Genomic DNA, 22,739 nt, shown 5'->3' with positions numbered 1-22,739 from the left:
GCAACTCACCTTGAGAAAAGTTTTCCATGAAATTTTCTCATAGCATTGCACAGGGTTCCTAAAGTAATCCTGAAGTGACCAAAATTTTCGGTACAGGTTGTAATCAATTGGAATGGAGCTGATAAAATAAATGTTACATTAAATAAATCATTTAAGTTCTTTTAGAAATATCTAAATGCTTTGACTTTTCTTGGGTCACATATCCTCTGAAAAAGGTAATGAAAGCCATGGCTTCTTTCCCCAGAAAAGTACACAAATTCATAAATATTTATATAAACGTCTATAAATAATTTCAGGGGGTTCATAGACCCCTATTCCCTCTTTATCTTCAGTGGTGGAACCCCTGAATTTTGGCTGGATACATTCAGAATTTAAGGCTCTCTTTCCCAACCTCTCCTGCACTAGGTGTGGCCATGTGATTAAATTCTGGCCAGTCAGTGGGGAGCGGAAATCATATGTCTCATATGGGCTATGTTTTACCATTTTCCCTTTTTGCTGGCTAGAATGCAGATATGATGATGAACCATCCTGGACTATATGAAAAAGAGCAAATACCAAGGCATGGTGGAACAAGAAGTTAGAAGGAACATGGGTCCCTAGACAATCTCCCTGAAGAGTGCTACTGCATCAGCCCTGAACACCTGTCTTCTGAACACCTGTCTTCAGACTTTTACATGAGAAAGAAATCAATTTCTATGTTGTTTAAGCTAATGTTAATTTGACTCTAATGGTAAAAGCCCTAGGCATTATATCCTAACCAACACACTAAGACCTAGTATGAAACAAACACATTAGATAAATACCAACTTAGTATTACAAAAATGGCGTTACTAATTCAATTTCTAATTCGGCTATGTTACAAATCTTCAGTGTCAATACATATTTTTTTTAAACATCTTTATTGGAGTATAATTGCTTTACAGTGTTGTGTTAGTTTCTGCTATATAACAAAGTGAATCAGCTATATGTATACGTATACTATCTTACTCCACTCTTTCCAAATAAACCTTAACAAGTTGAACCTATGGATTACAGTTAGCATCTGTGCTAAGCTTCATGCCCATACAAATATTCCAAGTAAGACTGTAATTTTATATGGGAAACAGGAAGTAGGTTTAGTGATCCACACAGCACCATGATCTCAAAATGAAATGGAAGGGAGAAGGGAAGGAGTGCGTAGGTTGCCTGTGGTTGGCTTTTCAAACGTTATGAATATATATAAGGTAGGTTACACCTAAACAACGGACTGCCTGCACACAATTTAGAAACCAACTGATACAGCCCATTAGTGATTTTGGAGTTGTAATTTTAAGTGATATACATTAAAGTTACAAACAAAAGAAATCTATAAGCATGATCTCCTTCCTCCCTGTCTACGTTCTCACCTTAGTACCTGATAAGTCATAAGGTATTATCTTTGTAAATCAAGAAATCTGAACTTCTAAACACTCACCAAGTTGTTGGAGCTTCATCATCCCCCATTTCACCTTCTTCCACATCCATTCCTTCTTCTCTGTCCTCCATGTGCTAAATTAAAAGAACGTACATCCTGTCATGAAGCAGTTGTCAAGCAGAGGAGAATTCTATATGACAGGGATCCGAGAACTCAAGAGCGGTATGACAATAATATAAGATAGCCATGAAGACATGGTGCAAGGACCTCCCTGGTGGTCCAGTGGGTAAGACTCTGCACTCCTAATGCAGAGGGCCCAGGTTCGATCCCTGGTCAGGAAACTAGATCCCACATGCATGCCGCAACTAAGAGTCTGCATGCTGCAACTAAGATCCCGCATGCCGCAACTAAGAACAGTTGCAGCCAAAATAAATATTAAATATTTATATAAATAAATAAATAATAAAAGAATATAAATACCTATTCATTAAAAACAATAACAACAACAAAAAACGTAGTGCAAAGTTTTAAACCAGTACTTTTCCTAACACATTCAGTACATTCTCTCTGGGAATAGAGAATCTATGGCAAAATATGATTTGGAAACATAGTATACAAAAAGTGAGAAGATCATTAGTACACTAAGGATTCCAAGAACCACAGTAAATAACTCAAAGCGATTTAAGTAGTTTTTATCCCCAACTTTAATTTGACCTTGAAAATCTTCCCCCGCCTGTACACATAACACTTATTATCTGGGAACACTTTAGGATATGCTGGGTGTACAGCTCCATATTGAAAAAAAATTTTTTTAATAATTAATTTTTATTGGAGTATAGTTGCTTTATGATGTTGTGTTAGTTTCTACTGTAAAGCAAAATGAATCAGCTATACGTATACATATATCCCCTCGTTTTTGGATTTCCTCTCCTTTTAGATTACCACAGAACACTGAGTAGAGTTCGCTGTGCTATACAGTAGGTTCTCATCAGTTATCTCTTTTATACATAGTATAGTGTATATATGTCAATCCCAATCTTCCAATTCATCCCACCCCCCCCACTTTAAAATAACAAGTTTACATAGAATAGTCCAAGAAATACCTAAAAGATACATAAAAGGGAAAGGCAGATTTTGAAAAATCTTAAAGTCAATATCATTTCCAAATTGACAATGATTACAATTTAAGGGATAAATTAAGTAAAGTACTCTGATTAATTTACAGTGAAATATTAGTTACATCTAATTAATAATTTTTTAAACTTTATAACTTGCTCTTAAATGAAGAGCAGGTGCTGAATGTCCAAAAATTTGCCAGCTCTGGACTGTCTTCTGGACACTTCAAAAATAATCTTTAGGGGGTGTCCCTGGTGGCACAGTGATTAAGAATCTGCCTGCCAATGCAGGGGGACATGGGTTCGAGCCTTAGCCTGGGAAGATCCCACATGCTGTGGAGAAACCTAAGCCTGTGCACCACAACTACTGAGCCTGCGCTCTAGAGCCCGTGAGCCACAACTACTGAAGCCTGTGTGCCTAGAGCCCATGCTCTGCAACAAGAGAAGCCACCGCAATGAGAAGCCCGCGCACCACAACGAAGAGTGGCCCCGACTTGCCGCAACTAGAGAAAGCCCATGCACAGCAACGAAGACCCAACGCACCAATAAATAAATAGACAGATAAATAAATAAATAATCTTTAAAAATAAAGTTGATTTTGCTGATGTCCTTTTGAAAAAATCAGTGGGCAAATGATGGATTACTTAACAAATGGTTCTGCGATAACTGGCTCACCATTTAGAAAAAATTAAATTATAACTCAACTTACTCCAAACCCCAACCTTCCTGCTGGGTAAAAGATTTAAAAGAAAAAATAAAATCATAAAAGCACCAGAAGAAAACAAAGAATTACATACTCCTGTGGAGTGGAAGCCTTCAGTATGACACAAGGCTAGAAACACTAAAACAAAAGACCAACAAATGTTAATATTACTATATCCAAATTTAATAGCTCCATATAGAAAACTATAAAGTTACAAGAAAAACCATAAACTGAGGAAAAAAATGTATCAACACACAGTAGGAATGAATTAATAATATTCTATATAATGAGTTTCTACACATCAACAGTAAAAGACGTTTCAGCAGTAAAATGGGCAAATGTCATGAATAGGCAATTCTCTTCCTCATTGTTTCTAATCAGCACAGAAAAAAAATAAATTCCAATGAATATGCAGTAAGTTCCTCGACTTCATTAATAATCAAAGAAATGTAAGTTAAAACAAAGACGACTTACCTTTCAAGTATGTATCAATTAAGCAAAAATTTTTAAAAACTGGTAATTCCCCATGTTGGCGTGAGGCTGTGGGGAAATGGGAAGGCATTCTCTATGTGCCACTGGGGGTGGTATAAATGGGTACAACTTTTTTGAGAAGTACCCGGGCAACAGTTATCAAAATTTGATATATATGCATTTATTTTGACACAGAAATTTCACCTATCAAAATTTACCCTAAGGAGACACAGGCATAATTTAGCAATGATATACAAAATACTATTTACTATAATGTTGTTAACAAGTTTTCACTATTAGAGATTATCTAAATGCTCAGTAACAGGAGACTGTGATATATCCAAAGACTTATCATGAGACATTAAAACACAGAGACAAATCTAAATGTACTGATGCAGAAATGCAACCATTTCATACTGTTAAAAGAAGAAAGTGATTTTCAGAACAGTATGTATTGTATGACCTCAATTTTGGAATAAAACTACATATACACAGAAAGTCCTGTAAGGACAAAAAAAGAATGTTAAGAGTGGTTATCTTTGGGGCCTTGGATTATGGGGTAGCTGTACTTTTTATTTTAAATATTTCTATTTTGTTTGCATTTTTTTCTACACAGAATACATATTATTTCTATAAATTGAAAACAAAGGTTTTTAAAATTTTTGATTTAGAAGACCCATTCATCTGAGTTATCTCAATAACAAAATATGTTATGTTAGATTTCATATCAGCCTCACCTTTTGACCCAATGTGCTTTCCTGCTCATTGGTATTGAAAACAGTGACATTTTCCAGATTAAACTGACTCTGCAAGTTAAGACCTATTAAAAAAAAAAAAGATTTTCAAAGCAAATCCATCAAACACCTAAACTTGTTTAAGAGTATAACTTTGTTGTCATATAACCAAAATACATAAAATGATAAATCCATAATTAAGCAAAAGATCAAGTCAGAATAACATCACACTTGATTTTCAAATTCTTTCTAAAATTCATTTCTTTTAAGGTGCCTTTAGAGTATGCTGAATTCTGTATACACTGTGACAGATATATTGATCCTTGTTATTTATGAATATTCTAGAACAATTTTACAGAATGCAATATGTAGTAATTTATAATTTTGCTGAAGCACAAATAGAAATTGTATTATTCAAAAAGTGTGAATGTATAACAATATTTATAGGAAATATAGTTAGTGAGGGCCAGGTTTCTCGCTGTCAGGGAAAGAAGTTATAAATAAGCAGATCTATTGGTGCTAGATTAGACTCACAAGTTATCAGTCACTATGATAACATTGCTTTTGTTGTTGGTCATTAAAAAAAATGTAAACAGATACAGAAATACAGATACAGAAATGCATGTTAGTATACATATGTATCTTTCCAAGCTCTGTCTACTGAGAGGGCTTAGAAGCAGTGATATTCTAGTAACAAATAGCATTATCTAGGTCCCAGATCTTGTCTTCTAAACACCATTTTTAAGTAAAACAAATCAGGCTCTTTGGAGAAGTGGCTGATTCCAGGGGTTGGGCAGGGAAAATACAAGATGTGCCTGGACTATCCTCGCCTACATGAAAGAGCTCCCAATGGGGAAAACTACAATAATTTGAGCAACAAAGTAAATAATGATATTATGAGATTATAACCCATATAAAATAAATATCCATGAGTTCATACTGAAATAGATGACTGAATTACAAGTAAACAAAGGAGAAGAGACAACTCTTCTTTTCTTTTTTTTTTGGCTGCACTGCGAGGCTTGTAGGATCTTAGTTCCCTGACCAGGGATCAAACCCAGGCCCCCTGCATTGGAAACGCAGAGTCTTAACCACTGGACCGCCCGGGAATTCCGAAGACAACTCACCTTTAGAGAAGACTCCCAATTCATAAACGTAGAAGGAATGAAAGGAATAGAAAATCACCACCAGGACAACCTAATAATAATCACTGCAGGCAAGATCCACTGATGAACAGTACTAAACTCAGCCGGCAAAGGTCTAAGGAGAAAAAGTATCTGCATAGCCTCGAAGTATCTCCCTCCAAATATTTATTAATTACAAAGGGGAAAATAGTAACTTTGTAGTAGAGAAATATGGTGATCAAGGATAATATCTTAAATAAGTGATGAAAGATAACACCCCCAGTAAAAAGACACATCAATACCATGTTGAAACGATGCACTGAGAAGGGCCCATCACCTCTGTGGTCTTCTTCCCCAAATCTATAACCTCAATCTAATTATGAAAAACATCACACAAACATGAATTGGCGGGCATTCTACGAATTATCTGACCAGTGCTCTTCAAAACTGTCAAGGTCATGAAAAAATAGCAAAGACTGAGAACTGTCACTGACTGGGTAGATTGGGGAGATTAAAGTGACATCACAACTAAGTAATACAGGATCCCAGATTGGATCCTTAAAAAAGAAAGCACTGATAAAACTGGTAAAATCCAAATAAAGTCTGTAGCTAACAGTGCTGCACCAATGTTGATTTCTTAGTTTTGATAACTGTACCATGGCATGTAAGAGGTTAACATTAGGTGAAGCTATTTGGGTACTCTATACTATCTTTGCAACTCTTCATGTCTAAAGTTATTTTAAAACAAGAAGTTTTTTTTAAAAGCTAGTATGCTAGATGACGTCATTAAGCTAGTGAATGAACCTGGCTGACCATTTAGCATTGACTACTTAAAATATCTTTGTCCATTTTCTGTTTATTACTCAACAAAGCACATGCCATAATTCTCAGGTTAAAAATCTCAGTCATACTTTACTAAATTTAATGGGTAAATTACATGTGAAGACAGCTTTCTGAAGGTCTTGGGATATACTCTAGTGAATCTTATGCAATCAAATGTAAAAAAAGAAGAAAAAATACTGCAAGAAGATATCCCCAAATGCCAACCTAGCTTATGTTAGGGTGACAGGATTGATTATGATTTTTTTTTCCCTTCATTTTCCAAATTTTCTGAAACAAGGTTGGGTAATTTTATAATTTAAAAATTAAATTTAAAAATATAATTTATTAAAAGATATATGTATAGTTTAAAGCTACCTTTAGCAATTAGTTAGTCTTTCAACTAGTTAATAAGAAAAAAGTGATTTCTCTATGTCTTGTCAATCTAGGAATGTAGCATATTGAAAAAGAGGTTAAAATGTTTTTTTAAAAATGAGAGTGGAGGCTAGAGATCAACAGGAAGGACTAAAGAATGGCTGAGAATTGAAACCTTGTTTTTATGTTTTCTGTAAATTCCAGAAAAAGAAATCACAGGATACTTATGAAGGGGCACTTCATTTCACAAAGAGATAGAATTTCATTCATCAAATATTTAAATAGTGCCTAGATATCTGGTATTAGAACTTACTAGGCACAGAAAATACAGAGGTGAACAACACAAACACACTGAAAATGCCAGGCGGTGCTAAATTCTAAGAAGAGATTTGAAATCAGGTGGTGATAATGGGTTACTGTGGTGGCAGGTTTAGATTAGATGCTCAACGACAGCCTCTCTAAGGTAGTAAAATTTAAACCGAGATTGAGTGACAGCAAAAGTCAGTAATGTGACAATAACGAACAAAAGGATTACAGACAGCAGAATGAGTGCCAAGGTCCTAAGGTTCAATTGATCTTGATATTTTGAAGGTAAAAAGAAGGCAAGATGCCAATTCAGTGGGAAAAGAATAGTTTTTTCAACAAATGGTGCTGGGACAACTGGGTAGCCACATATAAAAAGAATGAAATTAGAACCCCACCTCACACCACATACAAAAATTAACTCAAAATGGATCATATACCTAAATGTAAGAGCTAAAACTCTTAGAAGAAAACACAGATGTAAATCTTTGTGACTCTGGGTTAGGCCAGGGGTCCCCAACCCCCAGGCCGTGGACCAGTAGCGGTCAGCGGCCTGTTAGGAACCGGGTCACACAGCAGGAGGTGAACAGCAGGGGAGTGATTGAAGCTTCACCTGCCGCTCCCCATCGCTAGAATCATCACCTGAACCAGTCCGTGGAAAAACTGTCTTTCACGAAACCAGTCCCTGGTGCCAAAAAGGTCAGGGACTGCTGGGTTAGACAACAGTTTCTTAGATATGACACCAAGAGCACCAGCAACAAAAGAAAAAATAGATATATTAAACTTCATCAAAATTTGAAACTTTTTTGCTGCAAACAACACGATCAAGAAAGTGAAAATGAAATCCACAGAATGGGAGAAAATATTTACAAATTATTTATCTGATAAGGGTCTAGTATCCAGAATATAATAAGAACTTGTACAACTAAGTAATAAAAAGACAAATAACCCAATTTTTAAAATGGGCAAAGAATCTTAATAGACGATTTCTTTAAGGAAGACATGCAAATGATCAGTAAGCACATGAAAAGATGCTTAACATCTTTAGTCATTACAAAAATGCAAACCCAAACCATGAGATACCACTGTACACTCCCTAGGATGGCTATAATAAAAAAGACAATAAACAGTCAGTGTTAGCAAGGATGCGGGGAAACTGGAACGCACTTGCATCAATGATAAAAATGATGCAGCCTCTTTGGGAAACAGTTTGGTAGTTCCTCAAGAACTTAAATACATCATTTGTAGAGACATGGATGGACCCAGAGACTGTCATACAGAGTGAAGTTAAGTCAGAAAGAGAAAAACAAACATCGTATGTGAACACATGTATGTGGAATCTAGAAAAATGGTACAGATGAACCAGTTTGCAAGGCAGAAATAGAGACACAGATGTAGAGAACAAACATATAGACACGAAGCGGGGAAAACGTTGGGTGGGATGAATTGAGAGATTGGGATTATTGACATATATACACTAATACATATAAAATAGATAACTAATGAAAACCTTCTGTATAGCACAGGGAACTCTACTTCACTTTGCTGTACAGTAGAAACTAACACAACATTGTAAAACAACTATACCCCAATTAAAAAAAAAAAGAACTTAAATACAGAGTTATCATATGACCCAGTAATTCTACTCTTAGATATCTATCCAGGAGAAATTAAAACAGTTACCATATGACCCATCAATTCCATCCTATGTATATGGCCAAGAGAAGTGAAAACATACATCCACATAAAACTTGTACACAAATGTTCACAGCAGCATTATTTACAATAGCCAAAAAGCAGAAACAACTCAAATGTCCATTAACTGATGAATGGACAAAATGTGGTATATCCATATAGAGAATATCATTCAGCCATAAAAAGGAATGAACTACTGATACATACAACACAGATGAACCTTGAAAGTATTAAGCTAAGTTTAAAAAGCCAGTCACATGAAGTGAGAGAGTAGCACTGACATATATACACTACCAAATGTAAAATAGATAGCTAGTGGGAAGCAGCTGCGTAGCCCAGGGAGATCAGCTCGGTGCTCTGTGACCACCTAGAGGGGTGGGATACGGAGGGTGGGAGGGAGGCTTAAGAGGGAGGAGACATGGGGGTATATGTATACGTATAGCTGATTCACCTTGTTACACAGCAGAAACTAACACAACATTGTAAAGCAATTATACTCCAATAAAGATGTTAAAAAAAAAAAAAGCCAGTCACAAAAGACCACATATCTTATTACTCCATTTTTAAAATGTCCAGAATAGGAAAGTCCATAGAGACCAATAAGTAGATTAATGGTTGTTTAGAGCCTGGGAGACAGGGTAAGGATGGAGGTAAGTGGAGAGTGACAGTTAATGGGTGCAGGGTTCCTTTTAGAAGTTAAAATGTTCTAAAATTAGACTGCAATGATGACTGCACAACCCTGTGAATATACTAAAAAACAGTAAACTGTACATTTTCAATGGTGAATTGTATGGTATGTGAATTTACATCTCAATAAAGCTGTTAAAAAATATAAAAAGCTGAGCTTCCAGTAATGGAAGGCTAATTAATTAGCTAATTAATTAATTCAGATTAACCCTCTAAGGACAACTGAAAACTTGGATAAATTACATTAATTCTATGAATACTTACAGAGCATAAACCATGTTCACAGCATTGTTTTAGGCAAAGAAACAGAAAATTGTTTTCTTAAAAATAGTAAAGAGCTGACATTCAGTGAGGAATATATGGCAAAAATCAAGAAGGCAAGAAAGATAAGCAATGCATCATCAGCACTCAAAGCCACTTCTGTCTTGAGGATATCTGCCAAACAGGAAGAATCGGCTGCAAAACTGAGCTACTCTTTTAGCAGCTTCCTGAAGTGAGGATGATAAAAATAAATCTCTGAGTCCAAGGAAGGTGGGGAAACTAATCCTACCCCAACCTTCTTCTAGACTGGGACCTACGTCCTCAGGTAGGGATCAACCAAATTGCAGTCCAGTGCCAAGTCTTCTCGATTATCTAAGGAATCACAGGCCTTGAGCTGGGCTAGATTAAGGTAATCTTGGACTAGTAGTAGCACCCTTGTAAGGGTGCCTGGCAGGAGTAATGAAAACTCTTATCTGGAGAAAGGTATCTAACCTAGGTGTCAAAATTATTCCCTCAAATATCTTCTCAAATATAACATCAAACACTAACCAGAAACACAAAGGGGTAAGATACAATCAGTGAGAAACAGTAGAAACAGACACTAGAGACACACCCACAAAGACTTAAGACACTGGAATTATCAGACACATAAAAATAACAATGCTTACCCTCGTTAGAAAATTAAAAAACAAGTTTGAAAATATCAGCAGGGAATAAGAAACTAAAAAAGTGACACAGCAGACTTAAAAAAGACTTTCTAGGAATGAAAAAATACAATTACTGAAATTAAGAGCTCATTTAGCAGCAGATTATTCATAGCTGAAGAGAGAAGTAGTGAACTGGAAAAAATTTCTAAAGAAATTATGCAGAATGTGATGGAGAGCAACAAAGAGATGAAAAATGTAGAAAGTGTAAGAGACAGGATACAGTGAGAAGATATAGGATGTCTACTAGAGTTCCAAAAAGAGGAAAAGAGAAAGAAGCATATATAATATTTGAAGAAATAACAACTTAAATTTCTACAAACTGGATGAAGGACAACCAATCCATAAATTCGAGATGCCCACAAATTTGAAGAATGATAAATTTTAAAAATCCATGCTTAGATACATCATATAAAACTGAAAAACAAACAAAATAACCCAAACAAATAACAAACAAAAAACCCAAAGAAAAATAAAACCTTAAGAGCAGATAGAGAGAAAAAAAAAAAAACTAGATTATCTTCAAAGGAGTTAGACTGACATTTGCCTTATCTATAGAAGCTAGAAGGCAAAGTAATGATTATCTCCCACTAAATGAAATCCTATATCCAGTGCCAACCTACAATCTTCTATCTATTGAAACCATTCTTCAAGAGTAAAGAAATAAAGATTTTCAAAGAAAACACAAATCTGCACTAAAGTAAAGTCTAAAGGGGGAAACAGAAGGTCAGAAATACAAGTGGTAAATACACTGATAAATCAAAATTAATCCTGACCACATTAAATAAGAGGAAAGAAAAAAAACAGATCTAGCAGGACAAAAAGAAAGCCACATGTAAAACAACTGCTAACATACACTATAGGTCTTACCATATGCAGGCACTGTTGTAAGCTCTTCACATATTTTAATTCACTTAATCCTTACAACAACATATGAAGTAGGCGGTATATTAGCCTGATACTAAGGAAGGGAAGACTGAAGCAAAGAGATTAAAATCTGGCGTATTTGAACAGATTGTGGTGGGCTCTAGAGAGCCTTGTGGTGGGCAGTGTTCCATTTCTGGACCTGGACAGTGGTTACACAAGTATTTGCTTCATAATTATTACACTATATTTACTTTATGCACTTTTCATATTACCATTATATTTCACAATAATAAATGATAAAAGAAACAAACAAAGTCAATGTGGCTGAACAGTAGTGACTGAAGGAAAAAAACAGAAAAATAGGCATACATTAGGAAATGAAATAAAAACATGATTCACAGCTACATATTTCAGTGTGATTCAACTGTACATTATTAATAAACTTTGAACTTAAAGAATCAATAACTTTAGGGACTTCCCTGGTGGTCCAGTGAGTAAGACTCTGTGCTCCCAATGCAGGGGGCCCAGGTTCGATCCCTGGTTGGGGAACTAGATCCCGCATGCATGCCGCAACTGGGAGCTGCATGCTGCAACTAAGAGTCCACATGCTGCAACTAAGAAGTCCACATGCTGCAACTAAAGATCCTGCATGCCATAACAAAGATCCTGCGTGCCGCAACTAAGACCCGGTGCAACCAAAATAAATAAATAAATATTAAAAAAAGAGAGACAAACAAACAGGCTTGCAGATATAGAAAAAAAGGAATCAATGACTTTATTTAAGGGTTACCTGTACCATACACTGGGACAGGTATAACTACTTATAAGTAAAATAAAGTGGGAATTTCCTATGTTTTCAACTTTTTAGAACCATTTTTCTTTTTTATCATCATAGTAGATTCTAATCTGGTAAAGATTTTCCTGCAAAGCATTTTATGTACAAAAGCTTACCTGACTTCTCAGATAAAGGGAAAAGTCTGGCCAAAAAGAGCTGAATTCGTCCACAGAAGACTGTATTCTGGGATTTTGATAATCTTCGTAAGAGATCTAACAACACATGGAAACGAAGGTTACACAGGTGAGATCATTCTATGTTTATTACAACCATACCTAAGTTTCTTAACCAGTTTGTCAAAAGTATTTTCCTAAAGCAGTAGTTCTCAAAATGGGGGTAGAAACTATTGTCACAAAAAAGCGCTAGAAAATTAGGAATAAAACTAAACAAGTTTAGCATGGGTAAGACAAGCTTTACTAAATTTTTTTGGTTTTCATTAAGTTTATACCCAGAACAGGAATAGTTTAATTTAAAGCAAATGATCAGTTTTAATAAGTCAGACTGCTATTTAAAAATGAAGATACAATCTACTTTAAAAATTTTACCACCTGTGTTTAATTCCACCACCTGTTTTCCTGGCCACATTTACTTTTTAAAAAACAATCATTTACTGTTGAATTACTTACCATTGCACATACGTAGTAAATAATTTTTCCCAGCAGAATAGAATGTATTCTGAAATTAAGACAGAAATTATTACTATTGTTCTGAAGTTGTTGCACATCCTTCAGTAGTAAGTCACAGGAAGTAAAATTTTAAAGAACACTACTATGCACTGAGAATCTACTATGCCACTTTCACTTTTTTCAAGCAAATAACAATTTTAATGAAATAAAAATATTTTCAAATATATAACAAAACACAATTCTAAGTAATTTTTAAACATGTAAAAGTGTGTGTTTTCAAGTTAATTGTATCTACTCAAATTTTGTACTTCCATTTTTTTCTCCATATAACTTTTACTTGGCTTTTCCAAGAGAGCAGAATATATAATTCTCATACGGACAAACTTTTTGGCAATCAGCAATATTAGAAATATAAGCAAAAAACAAACAAAAACAACAACAACAACAAAAACTACCCTCAGAACTCTGGATCTATAGAAAGATAATATTAGCAGAAAAAGAAACTAAGGCACTTACTGATTTCCAAGTAGCAACATTTTTTTCCACAAAAGTGAATATCGTGTCACACTGATCCAAAGGAAGGCAATCCAAAACATCTCCCAACAATACAAAAGGTGTAGATGCTGTACAAATACCTTCAAGTGGAGCACAAGCCAATTAAAAAGTTTAAAATACTGTTGAGTAAAACAGCCCATGCAAAATAATTTTAAAGAAAATATTAGAGGTATACTTTGTCAATCCTAACAAGGCTGTGAAAGACAAGAAACAGAAGCAACCTCAAGTCCCCAAACAGGATATACTTAAGTAAGTTTTGGTATGTGATGATGATAATCATTCTTGATAACACTTCTAGAGCATTTACTATATGTCAGGCACACTAAGTGCTTTACATATACTAACACATGTAATCCTTATAACCCTATGAGGTAGATAACATTATCTCCAGTTTATAGAATGGGAAAACTGAGACACAGAGAAGTTAAATAACTTGCCCAAGATCACAGAGCCAGTAAGTGGTAGAGCTGGGATACGAACCCAGGCAGTCTGGCTCCACAGTCTGTTTTCTTCACCACTAAGCTATTCAAAAGAATATAATGCAGCCAATTAAAAAAGATGGTTATGACGACTATAATAACTTGGAAAATGTTTATGATATAATGTCAAGTGAAAAAGGCAGGGTTCAAAACTGTATGGGTATTATGGTTATCACAATAAAATCTTTTAAAAAGACCAGAGAAACTAAAACCATATACCAAAATAATGGTAGTTTTTTTTAAAGTGGAAGAATTAGGACTAGTATGTTCCCTTCTCATTTCCAAATGTTCTGTACTATTGCTAAAATTTAAGTTGTCTGTGATTTGAAAGAACTACTTCAAAAAAGATAACAAAACATCACTGTAAAACAATTATACTCCAATAAAGATGTTAAAAAAAAAAAAGGTAAATGAACTTCAAACTGAAAATTCTGTTCTTCCACTCTTCCTAAAGCTTTCAAAAACCTTCTGAAGTGGCAAAATAAATATTTGTTTCTAAAAAAAAAAAAAAAGATTTGATACTGATTTCAACTCATTAAACTTTTACAATAATACCATTGTTTCAAGGGAAAAAAAGGTAAAATAAAAAGTTGTTTATTTCTAAATTCAATCTTACTAAAGTAAAGCAATAAATTAAAGACTTTAAGGTCATCTAGGCTAGCTAAAAGTACTTTTACCTCCCTGCTCATTCTTCCTTCTATTTTTACGTAATAGATACTAACACTTGTTAAGTGTTTAGGAAAAGTAGACACTTCAGCATGATATGTAAAAAAAAAAAAAAAAAAAAAAAGTACTGAGTGGGTACTATTAGCCCAAATTACTGCATTAACACAGTATCTTCAGAAACAGGAAGTAGTATTTCCAGCTCTACTCTGCACTGGTAAGATCATATCTGGAATGTGATGTGAGGGATACTGCCTAGAACCAGGGAGGCATAAAGCAGCAAATTTCAACTCAATACAAAGGGGAAATCGCACCATCAGAACTATCTAACAGAAATCAAATAGTGAGCTCCATCAATGGGAGTAGAGGCTGGATGACCACCTGCCAAGGACTTTACTGAGGGGAGACAGGATAGGTCAGAGACAAGATTGGACCATATGACCTCTAAAGTCCTTTAACACTTAGATTTGTGATACTTTTATGTCCTGTATATCCAAGAGATTTGAGAGACATACTCCCTGCCCTTAGCAGAAGTATACTTTGGCAAAAGTTAACTCACATTAATAACTATAGAAAATTACCTAAATTTCACTCTCAAAGATTCTGATTCAGTAAAACAAAGCTAAAGCCTGGCAATCTCATTCGAGGGGCTTCCCTGGTGGCGCAGTGGTTAATAATCCACCTGCCAATGCAGGGGACATGGGTTCGAGTCCTGGTCCAGGAAGATCCCACATGCCGCAGAGCAACTAAGCCCGTGTGCCACAACTACCGAAGCCTGCGTGCCTGGAGCCCGGGCTCCACAACAAGAGAAGCCACTGCAATAAGCCTGTGCACTGCAACGAAGAGTAGCCCCTGCTCTCCACAACTAGAGAAAAGCCCACGCGTAGCAACGAAGACCCAACGCAGCCAAAAATAACTAAATAAAAATAACTAAAAATAAATAAATAAATAAAAATAAATAAAAGTCTCTTGAAACTATCCCCTACTGCCACTGCCCCATTTTAACTGTCCTCTACCTAGTTTTCCTGCCAGCAGTTTCTCCCAATCCAATGGCTCTTCCATAGGTCCTCTTTAGCATGGCACACAAAGCCCTTTACAAATGGCCCTAACCTACCCCTCCTGCTTCTTTTCTTCACCATGCTCATCATCCTCTCACCATTCTTCTCTACATTTTTTTTAGTCATGCTGAACCAGGTCTTTATATAGCTATATCCTTCTGTTTCTGCCTGACAAATTACTCATCCCTCACATCCCAGCTCTTATGTTACAGTTTCCTTTCTAAGACCATCCTGATTCCTTCAGACTCTGAAGTTTAGAGAATCACTTCAACCATACTTCATTCCTACTTCACCCCCCGCCCCAGTAAGACATTTAGACGTGTTTCCTCCATTAGCCACTAGGCTCCTTACAGGCAGCGAATATGTTTTATTTACCAATGAATCTCCCAATTCCTAGTTCAGTACCAGGCACATAGTAGATGCTCAATAAATATTTACCTGATGAACAGAACAAGTGGAGAACAAAGAAAGTGCCAAAGTGTGCACTGTATACACTAGTGACAAGAAATACCTGTGAGCTAATTTCCATGGGACTTCTTGGCAAAGGGGGTAGGCAGAATTTTAAAAATGAACAAAATCAATTAGGTATGGGGAGAATAAGTTTTAAATAAAACATGTCACGCCCAAGATTGCTTTTAAAAAAGACAAAACAAACCCATACTTACCTTCAGTAACTCCCCCAATAGCAAGAGAAATAACAGCTAAAACGTTTTCACATGATGAATGATTTATCTACCAACAAAGGAGAAAACAACTTAATTTTGGAGCCAGACTTTAGACTAATTTGATAATAAGAAAAACATATCCTCTGACACTAAGTTGATTATCATAAACACTGGATAAAGATATTTCTCACAGAAGATAAGATTACTTTCTAAGATGAAAATTTAAGAAATGAACAGTAATAACCCTAACGGTAGAAGTATATCAAATAATTAAACAGCAGATGATTCACTTAAAATCCAAGTCTTAGGAAGATCCTTACATTAGCATGATTAAGGCTATAAGCTAATCAACTACACATGTGCTGAGGCCATAACTCACTCAATGGCAGGGCCAAGGGAATTAATTGTACTGGTGCATCAATATGTCTGAGGGAGGGTTTTAATAGAAGAGAGGTGGTGCTTAGGTTTGATAACATCATAAAATCCAGCATTTATTGAGTGTACATTAAGTGCCGTTTCACACAACCACCATGAAAACATGGTATTTCCCCTCTTACAAATGAAATTGAGGCTCAGAAAAGCAAAGTAACTTGCCCAATACCTGACAACAGGTAAGTGACTAGGTCTGAAGAAGAGGAAAGAATGAATTTGACATAGAATTGTCCAAAAGAAAGGGACACTGTTTTATGGCCACGGGAAAAGGGTCTAGCTTCTTGAGATCTAAGCTTTGCTAAACCAAGAATAAACTATTGAAACTTTTCCTTTCATTTGGGTGCTCCACTAATGGTAAATAAATTCAGATTTTTCATGTTTAGATTAAATTTCTCTACTGAAGTTGGATAGGCTATTGTTATTTTTGCAGGTGAACTGATAAGGGGATGCCATAGGAAAATGAGGGCATGGAATCCCAGCTCCCATGCTGAACATCCTTGGACTAGACCTTTTATGCCACTACAAGATGTGTCACTGTTTATACAGCAAAGCGAGAGGGCTCACCTTCAAATTACAGTTTTTGCTCAGGAAGACCTCTTATCAAATTTTCTTATACATATTCACTTGCAGAGGGCTCTATTCATTTATTAAACCAAACCCTTAAACAAGTCAAACTGTGCTATTAAAACCCTTAATCCTTACACAACTCCTATACTAACTACGACCAAGTTAGGTTTCACAAAGTAGCACGTTCACTCTAGAAAAAATAGTCATGTTTAAATATCTATTCTAAGGATAAAAGCAAATTTAAAAATAATATTAATTTGCCAGCAAAATTCTAACGATAAATAAAGGAAAAACATACTTACAATTTCTTCTTCTACAACACCTCTAAAAGCTTGGTCAAGGGTACATTTTTTTTCATTTTCACTATTAAAAACAAAAAACACCTGCATTTTTAAAGCAGCTCAGGGTAAGTATAAAGATTTCAGCGAGCCTATTTCATGGATATCAACGCCTTACCTTCCAGGCAACTGGCTGAAGGTATTCAACAAGGGCTTGATATTTTTGTTGTTCAGGGCCTCTCTGGTAGATTTCTAGAAAAATAAAAATAGCAAATAAGTGGAAAGATTTCTGCTTATTATTTACTGAAAAACATATCACTCATCAATAGTATGTCTAACTAAAAAATGTTTATACCTGGGAAAAATTACCTATGAGTCATTCTATCAGTAATTCTTATTCAAATGCCACTTACTGATATAGACTCATCACTTTAAGCCTTGCAAGAGCTCCCCAGCTAGACTTTCTTATTCCAATTTTCCCTCCTCCTTTCTTTTTAAATATCCCATTCATGAGAGTATCCTGCTTTTAAAAAACAAAATCTCTAAGTGGCTCCTTATTTCGTAGCTTCCTCTAAACGTCCTTGATAATGTTATCCCCCTCAAGCTATGCAACCTCATTTCCCAGTACCCCCTAACACATACTCTCCACTAGGGTCTAGCCATTTTCCCATCATTTTCTATCAAGCTCACTCTAGTGTATTCATTCCCATTATTCCTCCCACGTGGTCACGCAAATTCTATCCATTCTTCAAGACCCATCAAAAGTCCTACCTCGGAAAAAAAAAAAAAAGTTCTACCTCGTCTAGGTAGCTTGCACAGCACAGCCCCTGACACCAAGTAAACACTGATTGTCTTAAAGTAGTAAACCTGCTGGTTGTCTTAAAGCAGTCATAATTGAAAGACAAAAATATTGCCAAGTCATTCATTCTGTGAAAATTCACATACACTTGGAAAATCAATGTTACCTCACAGGAGTTACATTTATACTGGAAAAGTCCATTCCTGACTCTGCCTGTGAATAGGCTGTGTAATCTTGGGCATACCCCCTTACCTCTGTGCTTCATTTTCCTCACGAGTTAAATATGAGGGTTGTTACTACCATCAGCAGCAGTGGCATCACCTGAGAACTTGTTAGAACTGCAGAATCTCAGACCCCATTCCAGACCTACTGAACCAGAATCTACATTTAACAAGATCTCCAGGAGATCTCACCTCATGCTCAAGCTTGAGAAGCACTGGGCTAGATGAGCTCCCATTAAATGGTCCCCTCCAGGACCAATATTGGATATTCCTAAGTTACTCCTGGCAGAATTTCAGAGCACTAGGGAAAAATACAGTCAAACAATTTAGTGATGGGCAACATAAAAAGAATACTGGGTCTTAAGTCAGAGAAAACAGTAAAGTAAATCATTTAACTTTTGGAGTTAGAGTTAAACTTAACTCAGTTTCTATCTCATCTACCAGGGATAATAAAACAGCCTCCTTACAGTGCTATTCTAAGAGTTAAACAAGCTAACAAGAAAACGCTCTGTAAAGTGTTTCCCAAATGCTTAAACTACTGTTCCCCAATGTGTAAGAATAAAATGACAGCTGACAACCCTTTCCAAGCTGACCTGTTTGTCCTGTCCCACTTAGGACCTTCCTCATCGATCTCTTACGAATGAGATACGGAGGATTAAAGGGTGGTGAATAAGCGGCCAGAACAACCACCTGGCAGCTTAGGAGGCGGGGCGGGAGCCAAATCTCTGGGCTAAAGTCAGTCCCGCCCTCCCCCTTCAGCAGCCCCCTTCCAGTTCTGGAGACACCTGACCAGCTGAGAGAGCACTGCAGAGGAGCTGGACCCGGACAGAGGTAGTCTGCGGATGACCCCTCCACGCAGGGCGCAGACACGCCCAGAACGCGGGGTCCTGGGACCAGCTGGCGGGAAGGTGGAGGCGTACCGCAGAGGACGCGCGAAAGAGACAGGTAATGCGCCTTTGCCACTTCCCAGCCCACGACGAGGCCGGGAGCCCGTCGCCGCGGCGCACACGCCTCTGTCCCCGCTTTACCCCAGAGCAAAATTCGAGTAATTTCAGGGAGAGGAGGGCAAAAAATAGCGCTGAGCCAGGGCCGCACCCACCCCCCTTCCGCTCACCGTAAACCGCGTCCGCGCTTCGGGCAAAGTGAAGAGCGGCGGCGTAGGAGACATCTTCTCGGCCGCGCGTGCCCGCCACCGCGCCGCGGCGCCCGCCGATGACGTCAGGGCGGGAGCGAAGAGATTGCCGGCTCGGTGCGCGGCTAGAGCGGCCTGTGAGCGCAGGGGCGGGCCCGGTGGGGGGTGGGAGCGTCTGTGGTGACCGAGGACGGGCTGGCGCTGGGAGCCGGAGTCAGCCGCTCAAAGCCCGATTCGGGTTCGTGGGTAACCCTTGGGGTGATGGTAGATGTGTGGCCTTGTCCTGTAAGCGCTGCGGGTTGCAGGCCGGGACGCGCACTTTGGCGGTGGTTTTCCTGTTTTGGGGAAGGCTGGTGAAAGGCGGCTGGTTACGGCTCAATGGGCCGCGAGGGAAGGTAACCGCCGCCGGAGAATCCAAGGCAGGTGGGTTATCCGGGAAAGCTCCAGGCTGGGGAAGTGTCGGCAGTGGCCGTGCACCGCCGGACCAAAGTCCTTTTCGAGGAGTGGTCCCAGCTCCGGATTTGCGTTTCTGCCCTACAGTTCATGGGCCCTGTAGCTCAGGAGCAGCCTCCTCTTCTGAGTAATAGAAATAATGCTTATATCCTTGGGCTGTGGAGGAGCGTCAGTGAAGTCATGAATGCGCGTGTGGCTTGTATAGCAATGCAAGTATTATCATGAATGTTTGGGGATTCGTTAACTTTGCTGGCACATAGAGGGCTATACTGAAAGAGGAAGATCTTGGAGGAACGCAGTACTCGGCGCTGATTGGATAGCGCGTGGCGCCGGGTCAAGGATTGGAGGCACCAGCTGCAAAACCTTGCAGTTTCCTACCTTGGCCAACGAGAAGCCAAGTGGCAGTAACTTTTCAGTTGGAATTATGCACTGGTCAGAAGCACTGACCCAAACACTTCCTACCAGCTCTTATTCACCTCCATGTGTACCTAAATGAAGAAAGCTAGACGCGCTTTACCTTTTTCCCTTCGTTGATATCCAGCGAGAATACAGGACACTTAACAAAAAGACAGCTTTGCATAATCTTGTCCCTAAGTGGGAATTGTGAACAGTGCTGGCTACCTGGAGCGTTGAAGGCTTTTTAGAATCAACAGAATCATTCAGGTTTGATTGTGCAACGTAAATTTCCAAATTGCCAAAATAAACAGGTTTTAACTGATTTGATAGGTAGCTGATGTATTAGGATTATTATTATACTATAGATGATTATTAACTGTGTGGAGCACAACTAAGACCCAAGAGGTAAATAAAATTATTTTTTACAAAATCCAAACAGAAGAAGAGCTTGAGTTTATTGAATCATCCATCAAAGTCTAGTGACTTAGAATTGTGTTTATTCACACATTTGCTGGGCACTTTATACACAGTGGACAGTATTTGTTGAATGAGTAATAAATATATGGACATATGATTGAATGAACAAAATAATATAGCTTAATTGCTGTTTTGAGGAGCTCAGGTCGACATAAATGAAACAACTGCAGTGTACAATTTTGATCATGAGTAATTTGCATCATAGCTGCTGTAAGAGATCAAAGGAGAGAGGGACCATATGAGGTGGTCAAGGAGCCTTTGTGGAAAAGAGAGAATATGAGCTGGGCCCTGAAGGATTCCAATAGACAGGTCAGAGTGTGAAGGGGTGAATAGGAAAGACATTCCAAAGGGTGAAGAAGGTGTGAGCAGAGGTGTGGAAAGAAGAAAGCACAGTGAAAGGTAGTTGTTGACTTTGACTTAAACTTTGGATTCTGAATAGAAATAGAGTTGAAAAACTGGGTTGGAACCAGATCGTATTCGTGTTTCAGGCCAAAGAATGTTACTGGTTTAAAAATGGCATTTGCGGTTCCTCCCAAGTTATAGCCAGCAGTATATTTTGTGGGAAGGAGAGAAATGAGCTGTTGTTGCTAATGAGTGAACAAACGCCAGATAAACAGTAGGAAAAAAAAGCAGCAAACATCAGGGGATAATGGGGAGTTGCTGTTTAATGTGTACGGATTTCAGATTGGGACGATGAAAAGTTCAGGAGATGGATATGGGTGGCGTTTGCACAGCACTGTAAGTGTACTTAATGACACTGAATTGTACACTTAAAAATGGTTAAAATGCTAAATTTTATTTATACTTTACCACAATTAGGAAAAAATCTATGTAAAAACAGCAGTCTGATGCTAGATAACTTAAAAAGGGCAAAAACGTCACAGCCATCAGTATGATCTTGAGATCTCGAGGTGAAGTGATATTCAGTAAGGCAAGGAAGTAGGTGATGCATTTAAAAAAGTTGTGCATCAAAACTCACAACGATAGAAATGTGTTAGCATTTAGATCATGTTAATAAATGCCTTATAATTCCCAAAGCACTTAACGTGTAGTAAGACATTTGATCTTTTAAATGATATTTTGAGATGAGTAACAGCGATTATGCTCACTTTACACATGAGGAAGCAAACTCAAAGAGTTAGGGTTCTTGATAGAGGTAACTGGCAGCATGAGACTACCCATGGGTTTTGATTTCAATTTTTTAGCTCTACACTGTCATACTGTCATAATAGTCAAGTTTTATTGAGTACCTCCTATGAGCCAGACACTTTTCTTGTATTATTCCTACTCCTTACAACAACATTGTACATAGTTATACACATCAGTGAGGAAGCAGGTTCATCTGTCCTAGGTCACATGGCTAGAGGAAGCTAGGTTTGGGATTTGAACCCCTAGCTGTAATCCCAAAGCCTATATTTTTCTCGAGTCTTAACTTATGAATCCTTATGAAGCCATGGGCCTAGTTAATGGCTCATAAATTATTTCCTTATAATTAGATAAGGGTGAGGATCATATTGTCATTCCTAACATAAGTGTTTAAAGAAGTATGTAATAATAACATTCCAAGGGCAGACATCCAATAGCATGTAAATTCCTCACCTACGTTTATTGAGCACCTCTCCTTCCTTCTACGCTAGTGAGGTAAGATGGACCAGGGAATGCCTCTCTGTTAGGAAACACCTCCATGGGAAATTCTAGGATGGATGGTTTGGATGGATTCTAAGCATTCACATCTTTATTCCTCTTCTTTTCCTTGGTATGTCTCATTTGGATTCAAGTTATCATTGGTGTGGTGAGATCTAGGAGAAGAGGACCAGGGAGGCAGCTTAGTCTGCTTTCGTTCTGGTCTTTA

At 37.5% G+C, this 22,739-nt stretch overlaps 1 protein-coding gene, 1 long non-coding RNA gene and 1 other non-coding gene across 8 annotated transcripts in view; 2 read left to right on the top strand and 1 right to left on the bottom strand.

Annotated features, from left to right (window-relative positions):
* The window catches only part of THOC1 (THO complex subunit 1), a 41,913-nt gene extending 22,254 nt beyond the window's left edge, over positions 1–19,659 (bottom strand). The window contains exons 1-10 of one of the 3 annotated variants that reach the window (XM_019930558.3): positions 19,544–19,659; positions 17,588–17,661; positions 17,434–17,494; positions 16,133–16,199; positions 13,229–13,347; positions 12,713–12,761; positions 12,203–12,298; positions 4,420–4,502; positions 1,454–1,527; positions 10–118 (exon numbers count right to left, since the gene is read on the bottom strand). In XM_019930558.3, coding sequence (XP_019786117.1) covers positions 10–118; positions 1,454–1,527; positions 4,420–4,502; positions 12,203–12,298; positions 12,713–12,761; positions 13,229–13,347; positions 16,133–16,199; positions 17,434–17,494; positions 17,588–17,661; positions 19,544–19,597 — 786 coding nt within the window. In that variant the 5' untranslated portion in view covers positions 19,598–19,659. Of the gene's footprint in view, positions 1–9; positions 119–1,453; positions 1,528–4,419; positions 4,503–12,202; positions 12,299–12,712; positions 12,762–13,228; positions 13,348–13,704; positions 13,726–13,747; positions 13,790–16,132; positions 16,200–17,433; positions 17,495–17,587; positions 17,662–19,543 lie in introns of those variants that run through there. The other 2 variants (XM_073790571.1, XM_073790572.1) reach the window with 2 other exon arrangements.
* On the top strand, positions 1,662–1,734 carry TRNAR-CCU (transfer RNA arginine (anticodon CCU)). The gene has a single exon. It is a non-coding gene; the product is annotated as a tRNA-Arg (tRNA).
* The window catches only part of LOC117307688 (uncharacterized), a 73,932-nt gene continuing 70,352 nt past the window's right edge, over positions 19,160–22,739 (top strand). Inside the window, exon 1 of one of the 4 annotated variants that reach the window (XR_012325343.1) lies at positions 19,160–19,374. This is a non-coding gene — a long non-coding RNA (uncharacterized lncRNA). The remainder of the gene's footprint in view (positions 19,375–22,739) is intronic. The other 3 variants (XR_012325344.1, XR_004521545.2, XR_004521546.2) reach the window with 3 other exon arrangements.

The sequence above is a fragment of the Tursiops truncatus genome, chromosome 13 (assembly GCF_011762595.2).
Source record: "Tursiops truncatus isolate mTurTru1 chromosome 13, mTurTru1.mat.Y, whole genome shotgun sequence".
Lineage (NCBI taxonomy): Eukaryota > Metazoa > Chordata > Mammalia > Artiodactyla > Delphinidae > Tursiops > Tursiops truncatus.
The sequence above is the reverse complement of the archived record's forward strand: the minus strand, read 5'-3'. Positions and strand labels throughout refer to the sequence as shown.